Below are 19,721 nucleotides of genomic sequence, written 5' to 3' on the forward strand. Positions count from 1 at the left end.
TTTTTTTTTTAAAGAGAGAGTGAGAGGGGGGGGGGAGAGAGAGAGAGAGAGAGAGAGAATTTTTTTTTTTTTTTAATATTTATTTATTTTTTCTTAGTTCTCGGCGGACACAACATCTTTGATTTTGTATGTGGTGCTGAGGATCGAACCCGGGCCGCACGCATGCCAGGCGAGCGCGCTATACCGCTGAGCCACATCCCCAGCCCAATTTCATAACTTTAAATAAGAAAATTTTAGTTATGCTTAAGATAATACATTTTTGAATTTTTGTTAGCTTGCTTTTGCTTTTATCTGTTTTTTTCTTCTTACATTGGAGCAGAGCAGAATGGCATTAGCTAGAACAAAAACATAGCATTCAATAACTATATTCCTTTCATTCATAATCAACTACTGTAAATATTTTAGCATATTTGTTTCTGGTCTTTTGAAATATGTATATACTTTTATAACATTGCATAAATAATATATGACAATATCATTAGCAGAAGATTTTCCAACAAAAAGTTAATGTGCTACTTGTGTTAGTGAGCTCCCTATTTTTGAAAGAATTTAAGCAGAGACTGAATAACATAACCAGCTTATAAGAGTTATTGCTAGGGGCTAGGGGTACAACTTAGTGGTAGAATGCTTCCGTAGCATGCGCGAAACCCAGGATTTGATCCTAACACTGCAAGGGAAAAAAAATAATTATAACAGAAATACAGTAGTAATTAGAAATAAATGATTGAAGAGGTTTTTAATATTTCTTTCAGCTCTAAGATATTCTATAAATCTAAAATATAAATAATTTTTTACAACAGGAGGCTTTAAAAACAGGTAAAGAGCCCCCAGCTATTTGGAAAGTACAAAAAGCTTTATTACAGAAATTTGTTCCAGAAGTTCGAGATGGGCAAAGAGAATTTGCAGCCACAAATAGTGTAAGTAAAATGCTTGTTTATGTTAGCCTTCCTATATTTCAACAATGATCCAGGAGAAAATATAGAATGATTTTAGATTTAAATAAATTTTATATTAAATATTTTAAAATATTTGAACTACATAGTATATGAAACTCTGATAGTGTAATTTAAAAATAAAATCAGTAAATTCTAGCTATTTAAAATTTAATGACTGTTGCTTAACTTTTTTTTTAAATAAAGAAAAGGGATTAGTGTTAGACTAAAGGTTTCACATGGACTCGTGAGCTATTGTATTGATTATTGTACCAAATATCCTGAGTTACCAGAAGACTGATAGAAGTTATTCTTTTGTACTTTCATAGCTGTTCAATAGATTTGAGTAGCTAAGCATCTGTCAAATGAGATTGCTTTTATAACCATATGGACTGGCTTACAGTCAAAAATGAGCCTAGAATCATTTTTATTCAGGGTAAAACTAGCTTGGCCAGAGCTGCATTTCAGGGAAGATGAAGGATGCAAGTGAGAGTCCAGACAACAAAGTAATATTTATGTGTAGAGTGTACAATTATGTAATTCAAGGTGTTTCTTTCCTTAGTACCTTGGATATTTTGGAGATGCAAAGACTAAATACAAAAGGATATATGTGAAGTTCATTGAAAATGCAAACAAAAAGGAATATGTCCGTGTGTGTTCCAAAAAACCAAGAAATAAGCCTTCACAAACTATTAGGTATTTGTTTTCTTTTGTAATATTTTTACATTTTTATAGGCCTATTTTTGGCAATATCATTGTACAAAAGATTATATCAGTTGAAGATACTGATTTGTTTGTTTATTTGTTTGTTTGTTTGCTTTTTGGTACCAGGGATTGAACTCAGGGGCACTCAACCACTGAGCCACATCCCCAGCCCTATTTTGTATTTTATTTAGAGACGGTCTTACTGAGTTCTTAGCGCCTCCATTGCTGAGGCTGGCTTCGAACTCGCTATCCTCCTGTTTCAGCCTCTCCAGCTGCTAGGATTATAGGCATCTGCCACTGTGCCTCGCCTGACTTGTTTTTGATGTTATAATAGATAGTTCTGAAAATTTTAGTACCTGTTGAAATAGTGATTCTTTTGAAAGAATGAGGTGGACACTAGAAAACTCATACTGTGATGAAATAACCATCCTTTTCTTTGCCTTAATCCTTTTATGGAAACATATAGTATACAGAAAATAATTGAATTTTAGAGTGAAAAGCTCTTTATAACATAGAGAAGAAATTTTTCTGAAGTCCTCTTTTTTGTCCATAAAATGAGACTGGCTTTGAACTCTCGATATTCCTGCCTCAGCCTCCCAAGCCTGCTGGGATTAGAGGCATGCACCACCACACCCTCCTGGGAGTCACTATTGATATATTGGGCATATATTTTAGTTTGGATATATTTTAGTTTGGAAGAGTTGGTGAGGGTTTTTAAATAATTTTTTCTTCTGATTCTCACTATTTTTTCCTAATTTATTTTAGTCTTACAAGATTTAGTGTATTAATGAAGTTTGTTTGTAACATTACAGAACTGTTCAGCCTAAGCCAAGTAGTAGCAGTAAAACTTCTGATCCTCCAGCATCAAAAATTGCAACAAAAGCTCCTTCTGTGAAACCCAAAGTTAAACAGCTAAAAGTAAAAGCTGAGCCACCACCAAAGAAACGCAAGAAATGGAAAGAAGAATTTTCGTCTTCGCAGTCTGATTCATCTCCTGAGATCCATTCTAGTAGTAGCGATGACGAGGGTGAGTGCTCCACACAGTGAGCACCTTGATACCTCCAGACAGTCTGCATGAAGGGAAGGAACAGTGATGCTGAAGATGTAAAATTCATTTGTTCTTTACAGCATTTATCTACCTTACAAGTTCTGCTTGTGCTTTGGGGGGGGGGGACACATTAAGTGAAGTTCAGATGGCCCACACACTCAGCCTTAATAGAAAAACAACTCATCTTTTTGAATTCTAGCCTCAATTATGTCAGTTTTGTAGATAGAATTTTCTAACAGTCTTCCAGTTCTAAATTTCTAAGTCTCTGTTAATGCAGAAGAAAAGCATTAAATAAGGAGCAACTTAAAACTATAATTAATATGACATATATAAACATATATAAAATAATATCTACTTCTGACATATATACAATGCATAATAATTGTATATGCTTCTGCCAACCATGTGCCCATGATTAAGATATGCCTTCATTTTCTTTTTTATAAAATGAGAAAATTGCAATGAAACAGATAAGCAGTTATCAAACTTTCTGACCTTAGAATCCTTTGTCACTCTAAAAAAAAAACTGTAGAAAATCTTAAAGGGCATTTATGTAGAGTATTTATATTTGTTAATATAGTGTACTGGAAATTAAAACTGATATAATTTTTAAGACATAAGAATATACAGCACACATTCCATTTGCTATCAAACCTTGGTGTGTGATGTATGCAAGAAATTGTAAGCAATTCAAGGGCAGAGACTGGCAAACTATGGCTATAGACCAAATCTTGTCATCAGCCTTTTTTATTGACTGGGCAGGGGAATTACTGAAGATGGAAGTCAGGGTCCCTTTACCACTGAGCAGTGTTCCCAGCCCTTTACGTTATGTTTTATTTTGAGACAGGGTCTCGCTAAGTTGCTTAGGGCCTCACTAAGTTGTTGAAGCTGATCACAAGGTTGCAATCCTCCTGCCTCAACTTCCTGAGTCACTGGGATTGCAGGCGTGCACCACTGCAACCAGACTATTCTTATATAACAGTGCTATTGGAACATGGCCCAAAGACACTGTTTGGAAATATATGTATTTCCATATAGTTGCTTTTCCACTACAGTGGTAGGTTTGGGTAGTTTCTGTAGAGACCTTATGACCAACAAAACCTAAAATATTTAACATGGTCCTTTACAGAGAAAATATGTTGTTCTCCTGGAGCATAAAGTTAAAGATAGGAAGAGATAAAGGGGTGATGGAAGGCCAAGTATGCCACACCTAAACTGAAAAGCAACAGAGGGTCCTTGGAGGGATTTAAATAGGGAAGCAACATGGTAAAATTTGAATTTTACAAGGCATGGTTTCAGGCACAAATTGAATCTGAAGCTAAATAGAGGCAATAAGGATGAAGGAAAGAAGACAGTTGAGATTCGGGATGTAATCTTGGAAAAACTTGAATGATAAATTGTTTGGTGGTGGTAGTTAAGGTTGTTGTCAAGAATGGTTTCTGAGTTCAAGTATCACTGCTTGAGAGATGATCTTAGAGATTATTTGATTAGAAATAAAGTCATAATAAAAATTCTTTCAGTGCTGAAGTCTACTTTAAATGTATTGTTTTTAAAAGCTGTGAAATAAAATTGTACACATGAGAATTTTTAAGAAGGTTCAGTACTTTGAGTATGTATTTGAAAGCATTATGTGTAATTTTTGTAGTTAGCTGCCCTGCCTATTGCTTATAATAATAGAACGGGTTTGAGGGGACTGGAGGTATAGCTCAGTTTGGTAGAGTGCTTACCTAGCAGGCAGAGGCCTGTGTTCAATCCCCAGCACTGCAAAAAGAAAGAGGAGGGGTTTAAAAAGAGTAGAGGGGTTTGAGTTCTGAATTTGCAATTAGCAGTTTCTTCAAATGACAATGAGAAAAATTTCTTCCATTGGTAACTTGAGTGACCACTAGATGTCACTCCTAAGTAAGTATTTTAGTGCTTTTAAGAAGGTAAATATTGATAACAGATTTATATTCTGCTCATTTGTAAATTATTTGTTTCAGGGCACCTTTATTAAAGTCCTCAGATTATTGAGGATTTCAAATACTTTGGTTTATGTGAGTTAAGTCTATTGATATTTACTAAATAGCAATTAAAACAAAATTTTAAAATAAACTGGAGTTCTACTTATTAACACTTTTTTTTAAACAACTGTTTTTTAAAACTATTAACATGAATGCTACTTTCATATCTGCTTCTACCTTCAGTTATTATATATTATTTTGGTTAATGTATATGAGCAAAACTTAGCACCATAAAGTTATATAGTTGGGAAAGGGAATAGTATTATAATGACCTTTTCAGATCATTATGAATATTTTTATTTGCTACTCAAAACTTGACAAATGACAGTTTTTAACTTTTTTTAATAACTTTATTTTATTTACTTATATGTGGTGCTGAGGATCGAACCCAGGGCCTTGCACGTGCAAGGTGAGCGCTCTACCGCTGAGCCATAACCCCAGCCCAACAAATGACAGTTTTTTGAACTGTTCATGCTCTGTTGTTACATTAAAACCTGTTGATTTGTTTTGCCCTTTGAATGTATTTTTCATGCATGCGTGGTTTCATGGCATATTAATTGACCGTGTGGAAATATTATCTCAGTGATATAGATCTTCCAAAAATTCACACATTTTATTTTTTTCAAATTAAAAAGTTATAGTTAAATACATAAACATAAAATTTGTCATTTTGATGATACTGTAGTTATAAGTGGACGATTTGGTATTATTAATTACATTTACATTGTTCTGCAACCATCATCACTACCTATTTCCAAAACTTTATTAGCCAAACAGAAACTCTGTACCCATTAAGCAATCTCTCTCCATTCACCCTTTCTTCCAGCGGATGGTAACTTATATTTTTTTATCTCTATTAATTTGACCATATATATGGAATCATAGTATTTGTCTTTGTGTGTCTGGCTTCTTTGACTTAGAATACTGTTTTTAAGTTTTATCTGTGTTGTAGCATATATCAGATCTTCATTCTTTTTATAGCTGAATAATTAGAATATTCAATTCTTTTTATGGCTCTATAATATTCCATTGTATGTTACATCATATTTGGTTTACCCATTCATCTCTTGATGGACACTTACGTTGTTTCAATTTTTTCACTATTATGAATAATTTGCTGTAATGAACATTGGCATATAAGTATCTGAGTTCGTATTTTCAATTATTTTGGGTATATTCCTAGGAATAGAATTACTGTATCATGTCAATATTCATTGATGAAATTTTTGAGAAACCACCAAACTGTTTTTCATAACGGTTGCACCATTTTATATCCTAAGCAGGAATGCACGACGGTTTCAATTCTCCACATCCTAACACTTTACAAACAAAAAACATTACAAAGAGCTTTGTAATGTTTTGAACAACCAATAAAAAAAAGGATTAAAAAAATAGCTATTCTTTTAAGTGTGGTATCTCATTGTAGTTTTGATTTTTCTTTTGATTTTGTTATTAAGTTGTAGGAGTTCTTTATATACTCTAGACTTTAAACTCTTATCTGATTTGAAATATTTCCTTCCATTAAGTAGGCTGTTTTTTCATTTGTTTTAAATTCTAATGAACCCCAATTTGTCTTATGGGGGGTTTTTTGTTTGTTTGTTTCTTGTGCTTTGTTGTAATAGTTAGAATTCATTGCCAAATCCAAGGTTATGAACATGGATCCTGTGTTTTCTTCTAAAAACATTATGATTTTAGACATTATATTTAGGATATATTTCATTTTATAGTATCAAAAAATAATATTAATCTTGCTAACAATCTCATCAGTAAAGTCTTGAACACAGTGTAGAATAAAGTACATCAGATTTTATCACTGACAATAAATACAAATACTGTCAGTTGTTTTCCTTGAAGCAACAGATTCACTTCATTAATTTTAAAGAAAATACTCAAGTCTAAAGAAACATAGTATGTCATTTTTCCAAATTAAAAAAAAATGTTTTGGGAAAAACTAGTTAATTTGTCTCATTACTCGATCATATGGGTGCTCTTAAGGTAATAGTTTTTACTGCCTCATTGAGGATTATTCTTAAGTGAAACTAGCTTTTTCCCCCTGCAAATGCTTGACACTAATGAGACAAAGTTGTGATGAAGTGTATAACTACTAGTATAATTTGGTGACACTGCCTTGATTCATTGTAAGGAATCTGTAGTTTTACTTAATATTTCTTCTGCAAATGCCAACATAGTGAATAATATACATAGCATCCTAATATTATGAAAAGAGCCTTGATGCCAGAGACTGCTAAAGGGCTTAATAATAGTTACAGAAATGTCAAAATTGAAGCAAACTTCTTAAATCATATAGTTGCCATTGAATTTAAGTAAAATTTCCTCTATATATGGGCTATGTTTACATTTTTTAATTTTAATATTACTGTAGTAATATTAGAATTCTGAAGTAATTTAAGTGTAGAAATGCAAGAGAAATCTCTATATATTAACTCATAAATGGGTTTCTTACCAAACTAAACAGAGAAACCATCAAGACTAGAGTGGCATGACAGAACAGCAGGTGTCTATGGTATGGGCCAAGGGAAGAGACATGGGTTCTTACCTGGCCTATATTTCCAGATGCCAAACTGGTGCTAGGTCTCAGAATCACATAGAAGCTTTTTAAAAGTATAATGTTTAAACTTAATTGTCACTCTTACCACACCACTACCAAAGATTCTCTTTTAGTAAACCTAGCAGTCTGTTTTTTTATTCTGTTGTAAAAGTTCTTCAGTGATTGTGATGTGCAAACCAACTTTCAAAGTATCTTACCTGGGGTGATTTTAAAGGGAAGCTAAGAAAGCCTTTAATTGAAAGAAACTGTATCTTGAATCTTTCATCTGCTTGTAGGCTCCTGTTATAGAGAAAAATATTATAAAAGTTGTTAGGAAGGAAAATTTAATTTTTCATCTTTTCTTCATCCCAGAATTCGATCCTCCAGCTCCTTTTGTCACTCGCTTTTTGAACACAAGAGCAATGAAAGAAACTTTTAAGAGTTACATGGAATTGCTTGTTAGCATTGCCCTGGACCCTGACACAATGCAAGCCTTAGAGAAGAGCAATGGTACAGTCTACTAAGTAGTGCTTTCTGGACTTTTTAAAAACTTGTTACCTATTAGTTATATGTTTATGTGTCGTTTGTATAATATATATCTGTAAATTGTCAGTTAAGTTCATTATGCCTTCACTCTAGAAAATGGTCATATTCTTTTCATTCATTGTCTGAATACTAGAGAAAATATTTCTATTACTTCCTACTCAGGGAAAAATTATTATTCATTTGTTTCTTTGAATTCCTTCCAAAATGTATATGATCCTCATTAGTATTTTACCTAGTGTCTCTGTTACATGAAAAGTCCATATTTCTATATACTGTTTTCTAATAGTTGGATAAATGAACCGGATGATAAAGGTATAAAAATTGTATATTTTTATCTTCAGTTAAAGAATTTTCTTGTAGTAGTCATTTTTGTCTATTATAAAAGATTTTTGGCTGGGGATATAGCTCAGTTGGTAGAGTGCTTGCTTTGCATGAACAAGGCCCTGGGTACGAATCCCCAGCACCACCACTATCAAAAAAAAAAAAAAAAAAGATTTTATATACTTATTGCTTATCAATGCTTTCTGATTTTCCTCCATTTTATATAAGGGGAAAGAAATCAAAAAGGTTATACTGGAAGATAAGTAATTTACAGATGTTTAAGTTTGTTTCTGTGAGCTGGGTGGGGTGACGCACACCTGTAATCCCAGCGACCGGGGAGACTGAGGCAGGAGGATTTCAAGTTCAAAGCAAAAAGCGAGGTGCTAAGCAACTCAGTGAGACATAGTCTCTAACATAAATACAAAATAGGGCTAGGGATGTGGCTCAGTAGTCGAGTGCCTCTGAGTTCAATCCCTGGTACCAGAAAAAAATATATATTTTTTGTTTTTGTGAAATATAAATAGCATTTGGTTAGATTTAATCATTACTAGTCAGGCAAAATTAAACTATGAGGTATGTTGCAGCAACCTTAGGAAGAATTTCTCAACAAGGACTTTTTTATAAGGAGCCATTCTCTCTCAAGTTGCCATGCTTGTATTCATATTCTAAATATGTAAGCATTCATTTTATTCAGCTATGAAGTTTATAACCTAGACTCTGAGGAGTATTTATATTTTTTCAGAAAGATCATTGAAAACAATTAATAGTATAAAATAGTATGTATTACTATGTTGGTAAATTAAGAAATAGTTTAATAACCTAAAGTATTTAATTCTGTACCAGGGGCAATTAATTTATATTTTGAAAGTACTTTTCTTAAAAGCTTAAAGTTCAGAGAGGTAAAAAAAGGAAGTAAAATGTTTCAAATGGGGATCTTTTTCACACTTTTTCTCCTTTTATAAAATAGCTATTTTGACTCTTTTTTTTTTTTTTTTTTTAGTTGCAGTTGGACCCAATACCTTTATTTTATTTATTTATTTTCATGTGGTACTGAGGATCGAACCCAGCACCTCGCATGTGCTAGGCAAGGGCTCTACTGCTAAGCCACAACCTCAGCCCTTTGACTCTTATATTTTTGACACTGAGTTTTGCTCATTTTTCTCACGCTACTTTTTCTTTGCTTCAAATAACAGTGAATTAAGAATACCTCAGCACTGGGGTTGCAACTCAGTGTAAAGCACTTAACTAGCATGCATAAGGTCCCAGGTTCAATCTCCAGCACTGCATTTAATAAAAAGGAATGTCTCTTGGTCATACTGGGTGATTTATAAAACTAATGATGACCAATTTATACCGAGTAATCACTGTTATTGTTCAGACAGTAAATGAGATCTGTAGAAATTGGGCACCTTGTCAGTTGATCACATTGCTGTCATGGGTTAGTTCTAGTTCAACTAAAACCCAGTACTTTTGCAGAACACATCCCATTATCATACTATGCTGCCTTTTTTTCACACTCTATTATAAATTTATTTTACAAGTTAGCCTTTATTCAGAAATCTTAATTTCCATTTTCATAAGCAATATTTTATATAAGCCAATGAATTTAAATTTTTAACATAAATGTTTTGAGAAAAAAGGAATTTTAACAAGTTGATAGTTTATTCTGTTAAAATAAATTATGTTATTTCAGATGAGCTACTTTTACCTCATATGAAAAAAATAGATGGCATGCTAAATGATAACCGAAAAAGACTGCTTTTGAATCTTCATTTGGATCAATCATTCAAGGTATTTCCTTTAGATTATTTATTAGCAAAACTCAGTAACAATCATATCTCTAAATACAATAGGAAGGAAAATGTATGGCCAGGTGCAGTGCTGCATGCCTGTAATCCCAGTGTACTCCCGGGGTTCAGTCCCCAGTACAAAAAAACAAAAAAGTTCTTTCCTTAGAAATAATTAGCACAGTTTCTCATGATGTTCTTGATGATTTTTGGAGTGAGTCCTGAAGCCTTTGAAGTTAATGATATTCTGTTTTCCTCCCAAAACCACATGCTCTATGTTATTTTTAGCATCTTGTGCTCACTGGAAAGTTTTATATTTTCTTTCATCTCCACTGACCTAGTGCCAATAGTTTCTAAATTTAGAATCGAGTTATAGTCTTTAGATTCCATTTATTGCAATTAGTAATCTGGATGCAGAATTACTCTGTCTGGGCATGTTTTAAATGCAAAGCATGAGAATTCTGATAAAGTACAAATAATCCAAGAAAAGAACAATACTAGAAACTAGTGATAGCTCACTCTAATAGGAAATGCCAAAAGTTTTATTGTTTGTATCAAATGACACTTTATTCCATACTACATTTACATAAGAAAAATTTATCATTTTTGAAAATGTACTATTATCAAGGCCATAATGCCAGTGCTAGGGAACTATATGTGTTTGGCAAAGAATGGCCTCAAACGTTTTAACAGTTAACAGTTGAGATTATCAAATAAGGACCACATTCTGAATTGTAAATATAGTGGCAGTACTTTAATCCTTTTAGTGTCAAAACAATAAATGTTCCTGGTAACACAGTCTAATTTATAAAACTATAATGAAACTAGTTAAATTTAGCTACACATATCATTCAATTATTGTTTGTAGCTTTTTATGTCGGGATGATTTGCCAAGTAGGTAAGGGCATAAATATGGCAGTGGACTTGGTTCTGCCACATGGCCACCATATTATCAGTGTTAGCTACCATAAGCTGTTTTTATGTACAGAAATTCATCAAGCTCTGTTTTAAGATCTTATCTTAGCAGTGCTTTTTGTGCATTTAAAAGAAGCATGAGAAGTGTCAAAGCCAGAGAAGGATTACGAGCTTTTTGTTGTCTTTTGTCCTCATCTTCATCCGGGATCAGATGACCGCTTTATAGCAGGGCTTGGCTTTATTTCAGGGTATTAAAAATTCTTAAAGTAGAAGAGCTTTGAAGTAACTTATATATGTCCCTCTTTCTCCTGCCTTGAAGCCAGTGAGGCATAAATAGGAAGAATTCTGTCTTGTTCAAGAGTCCCTACGGTGTAGTGTGCTTTTGCTTTTGCTTTAAAAAGCAGGCCATACAGTTGGCCCAGAGAGTCAAGGGATGGGAAAATAGATTCCACATCTGATGGGAGGAGGTGCAAAGAATTTGTAGCCTTGTCTATACCCCCTACCACGTACGTGTGTGTGTGTGTGTGTGTGTGTGTGTTTGAGAGAGAGAGAGAGAGAGAGTATTTTGAATATTGAAAATAGTTCAGGTTAGTTTTCTTCTGATGTCAGTTATTATGCTTCATTGTTTTAAAGAATGCTTTGGAAAGTTTTCCTGAACTAACAATAATTACTCGAGACTCTAAAACAAAAAGTGGAGGATCTGCTATTTCTAAAATCAAAATGAATGGCAAAGCTTATAATAAGAAAACTCTAAGGACTTCTAAAACAACCTCTAAATCTGCACAGGTAAGGATATATTGATTAATGAAAGTATACCTTTTCCAGTTAATAATACAGTTCCCACCTAAAACATTGAAATAAGCAAGTATTTTATACTATGTTGTCATTAAGTATAAATACTTTTTGGGTAGGAATAAACAACTCTAACCTGAGGAACAGGGACTTAGTATTGTTTATTGTTTTTCTCCAGTGCCTGGCACAGTATTTAGCATATAGTAAGTGCTCACAGAGTTTTAAAATAGACTAATAAGGAAAGAATAATCCTGTGCTTATGCTTATACATTTGTATATGATTGTTATTAATTGAAAAATTAAAATTATGTATATATTTATCATGTACAACATATTTTAAAATATTATACTTTTGGAATGGCTAACAAGCTAATTAATGTATGTATTACCTTTTTATAATTTTGTCATTGAATACACATGTGTACAGATAAATGAGGATGCCCATACTTCATAAGATGCAATATTGATTTCATGTCTGCAGAGTCATTAAAATTGGAATTTGTTCATCTTTAAACAAAGTATAAATTCTTATAACCTTTTGAGAAAATAGTTTTACATAATAACAGCTCCATCAAAAAATGTATTCTAGGGCTGGGGATATAGCTCAGTTGGTAGAGTGCTTGCCCTGCATGCACAAGGCCCTAGGTTTGATCCCCAGCACCACAAAAAAAAAAAAAAAAAAAAAGTATTCTATAGAAATAATATTCACAAATGCCTTTGGCTCATTTCACAATTGTAAGAGCAATCCAGTTTATCAGCTGCTAGTAAGTTAGATAAAGGATCATGGAGACAATGTAATATTTACTTTTGAAGAAGAGACAGATTTATTAATTCATTCAAAAAAATTCTTTATAGGCTTTTAGTGTGCCAAATAAAATTCTAAGTAATAGGAATACAACAGTGAAAACTAGTTAAAAAATTCCTGGCTTCATACAATTTATATTTGAAAGGGTGGGGAGGTAGAAATAAGTCATGTTTTTAATTAAAATTTTCTATGGTGTTAAATTTTTTCTATTTTGTTAATTTTTAAAATGAAGACTTAAAAATAACTTATTTTTAATGTGCCTCTGTACCATATAATACCTAGCCACATAAATCATTTTTAGAATTACCATGAGACTTTTGATCCAGTATTTTCCCAAAAGTATTCTTATCTCAGATGTTACAGAAAATATATCTATAAACTTTTTTCTTTTTATAGGAGTTTGCTGTTGATCCAGAGAAAATACAGTTGTATTCTTTATATCATTCACTCCATCATTATAAATATCATGTTTATCTGATATGTAAGGAGGAGGTAATGTCTTTTCATTTATTCAAAAAAGAAATGTATGCTTTTCTGAACTTAAGGAGACTCTACCTATAGTATTTGTGAATGCTTTAGAAAGAATTGTTGTAAAATGTGTGTGTGAATATATATATATATATATATATATATATAATTTCCTATATACTTCTGTGACAACTAGATATGTTGGTTTGAGTTTCCCTGCTGTGTTTTGTACTGACTCATCGGCTTTACCACCTCTTGAGTATGCAACTCGTAAGGTTTTTAAGCTGCTAATGCTTGCTTTGCCTTGCCATAATAAGTAGTGTTTTATTGCATTTTGTTCTCTCATAGAATGATCCTGTTTTAAATCAGTTTAGTCACTGCTCTGCCATCTCACTGCCTTATCACTAATGGCCTTATCCCGCTTGATATCAGCTTTTTAATTGTAAAATGTTAAGTTGTCGCAAAACAACATCTGATGTTTTAGTAGTCTAGTATAGTCTAGCAAAGGTGGTGACGCAAAATATGTTGACTATTTTCACAGTGATCTGAAGTACAGAATTAAACTCAATATTTGTCATTTGGTTTTTAACACAATTGGAAGGAATCGAGAAAGTCTGAAGCAGTTTTTCTAGCCTTCCTTTCTGCTCCCATGGAGCCAGTGATAATAGGATTAGACTCACTTAAATTTATCTGAAATAAACATTCTCCATGGTTGGGAGTAAGAAAAAAATCAGTACATGTTGATGAATTAATAAATTCATCTTTTCATTGAAGATATAGAAAGCATATGGCCTCGTGAGGGGGTTGAATATAAAGTGAAGTAAAAGTTAATGTGGTACTTTTTCTTTTTCATTTGTTCTTTTTAGATATACAATACAGTAGAGTGTATTTTGACATACTATACATACATAGAATACAACTTATTCTATAGGATCCCGTTTTTGCAGTTGTATATGATGTGAAGTTTCACCTGTATTCATATATGAACATAGGAAAGTTATGTCCAATTAATTCTATTGTCTTTCCTAATCCCATCCTGCTACCTTCATTCCCCTTTGTCTAATCCAATGAACTGTTCTTCCCTCCCCCTCTACCCTTATTGTGTGTTGGCATCCACATATCAGAGAAAACATTTGGCCTTTGGTTTTTTGGGATTGGCTTATTTAATACTCCGCATGATATTCTGCAGTTCCATCCATTTACCAGCAAATGCCATAACTTCTGTACACCTGAGTAAACATTCCATTATGTATATGTACCACATTTTCTTTATCCATTAATCTGTTGAAGAGCATCTAGGTTGGCTACATAGTTTGGCTGTTATGAATTGAGCTGCTGGGGCTGGGGTTATGGCTCAATGGTAGTGCACTTACCTAGCATCGGTGAGGCACTGAGTTCAATTTTTGGCACCACATACAAATAAATGAAATAAAGGTACATCAACAACTTAAAAATATATTGTCTAAATTAAAAAAAATGAATTGAGCTGCTATGAACATTGTTATGGCTGCACCACTATAGTATGCTGATTTTAAGTCCTTTGGGTATATGCTGAGGAGTGGGATAACTGAGTCTAGTGGTGGTTCCATTGCAAGTTTTCTGAGGAATCTCCACACTGCTTTCCAGAGTGGTTGCACCAATTTGCAGTCCCACCAGCAATGTTTGAATGTACCTTTTCCGCAATCCTCTCCAACATTTATTGTTACTTATATTCTTTTTTTTTTTTTTTTTTTTTTGGTACCAGGGATTGAATTTAGGGTCACTCAACCACTGAGCCACATCCCCCAGCCCTATTTTGTATTTTATTTAGATACAGGGTCTCACTGAGTTGCTTAGCACCTCCCTGTTGCTGAGACTGGCATTGAACTCACAATTCTCCTGTCTCAGCCTCCCAAGCCTCTGGGATTATAGTGTGCCACCATGCCTGGCTTTATATTCTTCATAATTGCCATTCTGACTATAGTGAGATACAATCTCAGTGTAGTTTTAATTTGCATTTCTCTAATTTCTAGAGGTATTGAACATTTTTTCATATATTTGTTGACCATTCATATTTCTTCATCTATGAAGTACCTGCCTGTTCAGTTCCTTTGCCTATTTATTTATTGGGTTTTTTCTTTCCTTTCCTTTTTTTTTTTTTTTTATTTTAAGTTTTGTGAGTTCTTTGTGTATCCTGGAGATTAATGTGACACTTTTTTTTTATTTTAGATTTCCTCTGTGCAGAAAAAAAATGAAGATTTAGGACAAGAGGAAATTGTTCAACTTTGTATGAAAAATGTAAAATGGGTAGAGGATCTGTTTGAAAAATTTGGAGAACTTCTAAATCATGTACAGCAGAAATGTTCCTAACATTTCCACAAAAATCCCATCTTTTTTATAGCACTAATGAAATAGCAGAGGAGGAGTGGTCACAGATAATCAATTGTCAAGCAGAGGCCTCCTGCAGGTGTGCTACTTCCATCACCAAACTTTCACCAGAACCTCTGCAGAAGAATAGTGGTGCTGTCAAGGAAGTCAGTCCTTAGAAATGGACCTTAATCCTACCACATTTTTATCCTAATGAATGATTTTTCTATTTTGTAAACCATTGAGTAACTGAATTTTATTTTCAGAAATTTTTTTTGACAAATGATGAAGCATGCACTAAATATAGTTTTTCTTTATTATTAGAGAAAGAACACTTAAGTAACTTCATTATTTCTGACTCTGGCTACACTACATGCCAGAATGAAAGAGAGGTGGCAAAAAAGCATGCATTTGTATTCATGTCTGGCCACAAAACTGAAAGTATTGTACATTATGTAAACAGATCTGGTGTGATGTAACATCCTATATGGGAATATCATCGATTTAAAATATAAAATTCAGAAACTGCATTCTGCTTTATGGACTCCTTTTAACATGTTCAGGAAACTGGATGTGGAATTGGTGCAATTCTATGACTGCTTTTTGTGTCAAATTATATTGTAATGAAAAAAAAACAGTGACAGACTATTTTCCCTATCTCAAAGAAAAGTATTTTTGTTTATACTGTGTTTTTTCCTCTGGAAATTTTTCAATTGTACATTTTATTTTACTAATAGCTGTATTTTTCACAAGGAAAATGCTGTGGTTATAATTATGTTCTCTGTATCTGTGCTATACTTCATGGCTTTCAGTAAATCCTATTTAGTTATATGTTGAATTTCTGTTGTAAATTTCATGTTGAGGTAATCATTTTTGTTCATACAGATTTGCTCCAGTGTTATCCAGAATATGCATTCAATGCTAGAATTCATTTAGCTTTATAAATGGGGCTGTGTTAGACACTGCAGCAATTTCCTATTTCATTAAATAAATTTATTATTAAACTAGTATTTCATTCACTAATTTGTTGAAGTAAAAATATAACTACATGATACATTGGAAAGAATAAATGGATAATCAGATGACATTGCAGTGTTACGCACAGCTTCCTTAACTCTTAGAACTGGAAGTGATAGAGTTCTCTTTGTGGTGCCTTTTCAACCTTTATACACACTATTGTAGCTTTCTTAAGTTTGGTAGCTAGAGGTTTAAGTAGTTTAGCTAAGACAGTGAATGTATTAGGTTCAATATGACCTTGTGTTTTATTTGTGTTTGCCAACAGGATGCCTTATTTGTTTGTGGAAAAGATTTACTAGTGTCATTCTAAACTATCTCCTTTTTTAGGATTCTAAAGAAGTTGTTAATCTTCATACTTTTGTTTATTTTACCACCATTTAGTGCCTTAAGTCCTATCAAGAAAGCAGTGTTCCTGCTCAATGCCCAAATAAGTCATGATTATGTGGATATTTCTGTTGTCTTGATATCAAGTTAACAGACCAACTTCTTATATTTAAAACTTCAGTAAACTGGCAAAGAATTGAAGGCAAATGTCACTTGATTTGTGAATAAAACATGATAGCATTGGGTTAAAAATAAGTATGTGAGTTTAGCTTAAATTTATTTCTATTGGTTATCTTATTAAAAGCAATAATCCTTAATACTTATACCTGCCATTAGATAAGGTATTCAATAATAGAAATTTTCCTCAAGTGTTAAATATTCCATTTCTGAAAGGTTTTTTAAAACATTGTGAAAACAAAAGTAATCTATTAGATTAATTTGCCTGACTCATGAGAGAGATGGAGAATATCAGCAGTGGGAAAATCATAAAATTAATTTTGCATGTAGAGAAAAGTAGGAAGAAGCCATATTTCTTTCTTGTAGTATTGACTCTGGGCAGAATTGGTTTCTTTCATTTTCAAAGTACAGAGTAGAGAACTACATCTCCTGATGTAGTGTTGTAAGTATACATCTTTACAATTCTCCCCTGGCTTACTTTCCTCAATCATTTATAGTTTAAATATTATTAAAAGACACTTTGCGTTTAGGTAATCATTGAAGTAGATATTTGAAATTATAGCCACATTTTCCTCATGGGTAAGCCCCATGGAAAACGAAGATATTTCTTTAAAGTTAATCTCATTTTCCATAGAACATAGCCCATTTCCTTTTGAACTGCAATTGTCCTTACAGTGTTTACAGCAGTATTCATATGAGTTAGTTAGTAAAACAAGTGTTTTCTTAATATGGGAGGCCAAGTCCTATGATACTGACTCAAAGAAATCCTAGTAGTTTAGATGCATCATCTTCTCTCATTTGTTCCATATAGCATAGGCAAAAACATCAACCTCAGGCCTTAGGGAAAAGGGGGACTTTACTCTGAGAATCATGCCCAAGTCCTCTGTTTGTATGAAGTTAAATAAATATCTAGCCTGTTAGCATTTACATTCCTTGCCAGGGAGTTAAAATTTATAATATAGAAATAACTTAGGTTGTAGATAGATTTAAAGAGGTAAAGCACATGCTACCACAACCCAGGAAAATATTTTTAAGAAATATTGGATTTTCCTACCTATAGATTTCTGGAAATAATTTAATGTAAAAAAATTCAGTGTGTTGGTGCTTATTACTAGTTCAGATGAGTGGTTGGAGAAAGGGGCCTCCTTCCTTATCATTTTCATTATAACCCAATTTCCAATTACTTGACCTTCTAATGAAGTCATAAATTTATAATTATGAATTATCACAGTAAGTTTAACTAGAAGCTGTCCATTTTTCTGTTAAGTTACCAAATAGGAAACATTAGTAAGATGGAAAAAATCATATTTTAAAAAGGTTTAGAAGTTTTTCAGATTGCTTTCAAAATTCTGAAGTTCTTTAAATTTCTAAAACTTGAAAATATATAGGTAGACTCATGCATTGGGACTATTTTTGAAAATTCATATTTTTAAACCATAATTTTTCTCTTAATATGCATATTTATTTTCTTTAAAGCAGCTATATTCCAACCCATAATTTTGAAGATATACCCGTAAATCCAATACAGGAGCAGGGATATTGAACTAACCTTCCTAAAAGCTGCTTCAGATGCTAAATTGTGAATTTTATTGTATTTGTAGAATACAGCTTTTGTTTTAAACTGTATTTCCATCTGTTTCACAAAAATGCTTTTCAAATAGTGTGGAATATTCCAGGATAACTGGTTCTATGTCAGTTATGCAGTTATACTTGACACACAACTGTATAAACAAACAATGTACACTATTGGCTGTGCATTAATTTACATGCACAACGTCTGGCATCTGTTCACAAATGCATGTTTTTGCAAATTGCCTTTATTTATAAGTGACAATAATTGAAGTCAAGGACACAAGGAGGCTGAGGATATAACTCAGTGGCAAAGCACTTGCCTAGTATGTGTAAGACCTTGGGTTCAATCCTCAGCATAGCAACACCAACAAAAAAGGATACAAAGAAACCTGCATTTGTAGTCCAGAGTTTTCATTCGGTCCATAGTACAATGTATGGAAATGTGAAAGACAGTTTTGTATATTTGTTTGTTACTAACTCAGACCATTAAAATGAAAACATTTTTTTAAACAACAAAATCAGAATGTTTGGGTTTTTTGTTTTGTTTGTTTTTTAAGAATTAACAACTGAACTACTAAGTAAGTAGACAAAAGCACCAAGTTCAGATCCTTCATAGAACATATACCAACATTACTAAACAGTTATTATACAGATGGTATAGGGCCCACCCATTACTTTCTCAGATGATAGTTAAGTCAAGTAAATTTTACAGCTGTGAAGTTAGATCTTTCTAATCTTATTAATAGCTAGAAATAATTGATAATACCAAAATATTTTTGTTATGTTTTAAACTATTGCCTAAGTAAGACAGTTTTCCCTGTCCATTGATTTCTAAATAAGTTTCTGTCTTAACTTTCATCTAATATTAAAAAGTATTCAGTATTGCAAATGAAGTAATTCTCAGTACATTGACTATCTTGTAACTAGTTTTGGTTGTAAAAACATTATTTTACACAGGAAATATAAATCTTTAATCAGTATCTATGCCAATATTTAAAAATTCTGTAGCATCTTTGTTTTGTTCACCATTGGTTGCTAAAACTGCTGTTTATTTTAGTATTTTCATATATTTGCCAAAATAGTCATTATCCAAGTTACAAACCTAGAGGATAGCTCTTATAGTATTATGCTTTGTTAACGATTTGTTCCTGTCGGGCTTTTTCTACTAGTATTTTTTTAAATGTGCTTTGTATCAGAGAAGCTCTCTAAACTCAATTATTTAATCTGATCCTTCTCCAGAAAAATGTAGAAGAGGATACTTTCACTCTTTGGTTTTTCAAATATAAATATTTTATTACTAGAAAAATAATAAAGCTACTACTACTTGGTATTTTAAAAAGTCAGTGTGGAAAAGTGTAAAGAAAAAAAGCTACTCCATTAAGTCTGATATTGGCCTGAAACATACTTTCAGTTCCTAG

General features: G+C 32.6%; 1 protein-coding gene and 1 long non-coding RNA gene across 3 annotated transcripts in view; one reads left to right on the forward strand and one right to left on the reverse strand.

Annotated features, from left to right (window-relative positions):
* Positions 1-19,451, forward strand: part of QSER1 (glutamine and serine rich 1) — a 95,104-nt gene extending 75,653 nt beyond the window's left edge. For both annotated transcript variants that reach the window (XM_081279971.1, XM_081279972.1), the window contains exons 6-13: positions 801-917; positions 1,495-1,628; positions 2,450-2,664; positions 7,606-7,743; positions 9,794-9,891; positions 11,436-11,588; positions 12,796-12,891; positions 15,076-19,451. In XM_081279971.1, the coding sequence (XP_081136097.1) occupies positions 801-917; positions 1,495-1,628; positions 2,450-2,664; positions 7,606-7,743; positions 9,794-9,891; positions 11,436-11,588; positions 12,796-12,891; positions 15,076-15,216 (1,092 nt within the window). In that variant the 3' untranslated portion in view covers positions 15,217-19,451. The remainder of the gene's footprint in view (positions 1-800; positions 918-1,494; positions 1,629-2,449; positions 2,665-7,605; positions 7,744-9,793; positions 9,892-11,435; positions 11,589-12,795; positions 12,892-15,075) is intronic.
* Positions 2,576-19,721, reverse strand: part of LOC308641398 — a 45,869-nt gene continuing 28,723 nt past the window's right edge. The window contains exons 4-6 of the long non-coding RNA XR_014020450.1: positions 7,452-7,533; positions 4,413-4,446; positions 2,576-2,707 (exon numbers count right to left, since the gene is read on the reverse strand). This is a non-coding gene — a long non-coding RNA (uncharacterized lncRNA). The remainder of the gene's footprint in view (positions 2,708-4,412; positions 4,447-7,451; positions 7,534-19,721) is intronic.

The sequence above is a fragment of the Spermophilus citellus genome (assembly GCF_964194105.1).
Source record: "Spermophilus citellus genome assembly, chromosome: 2".
In the NCBI taxonomy this organism is placed as follows: Eukaryota; Metazoa; Chordata; class Mammalia; order Rodentia; family Sciuridae; genus Spermophilus; species Spermophilus citellus.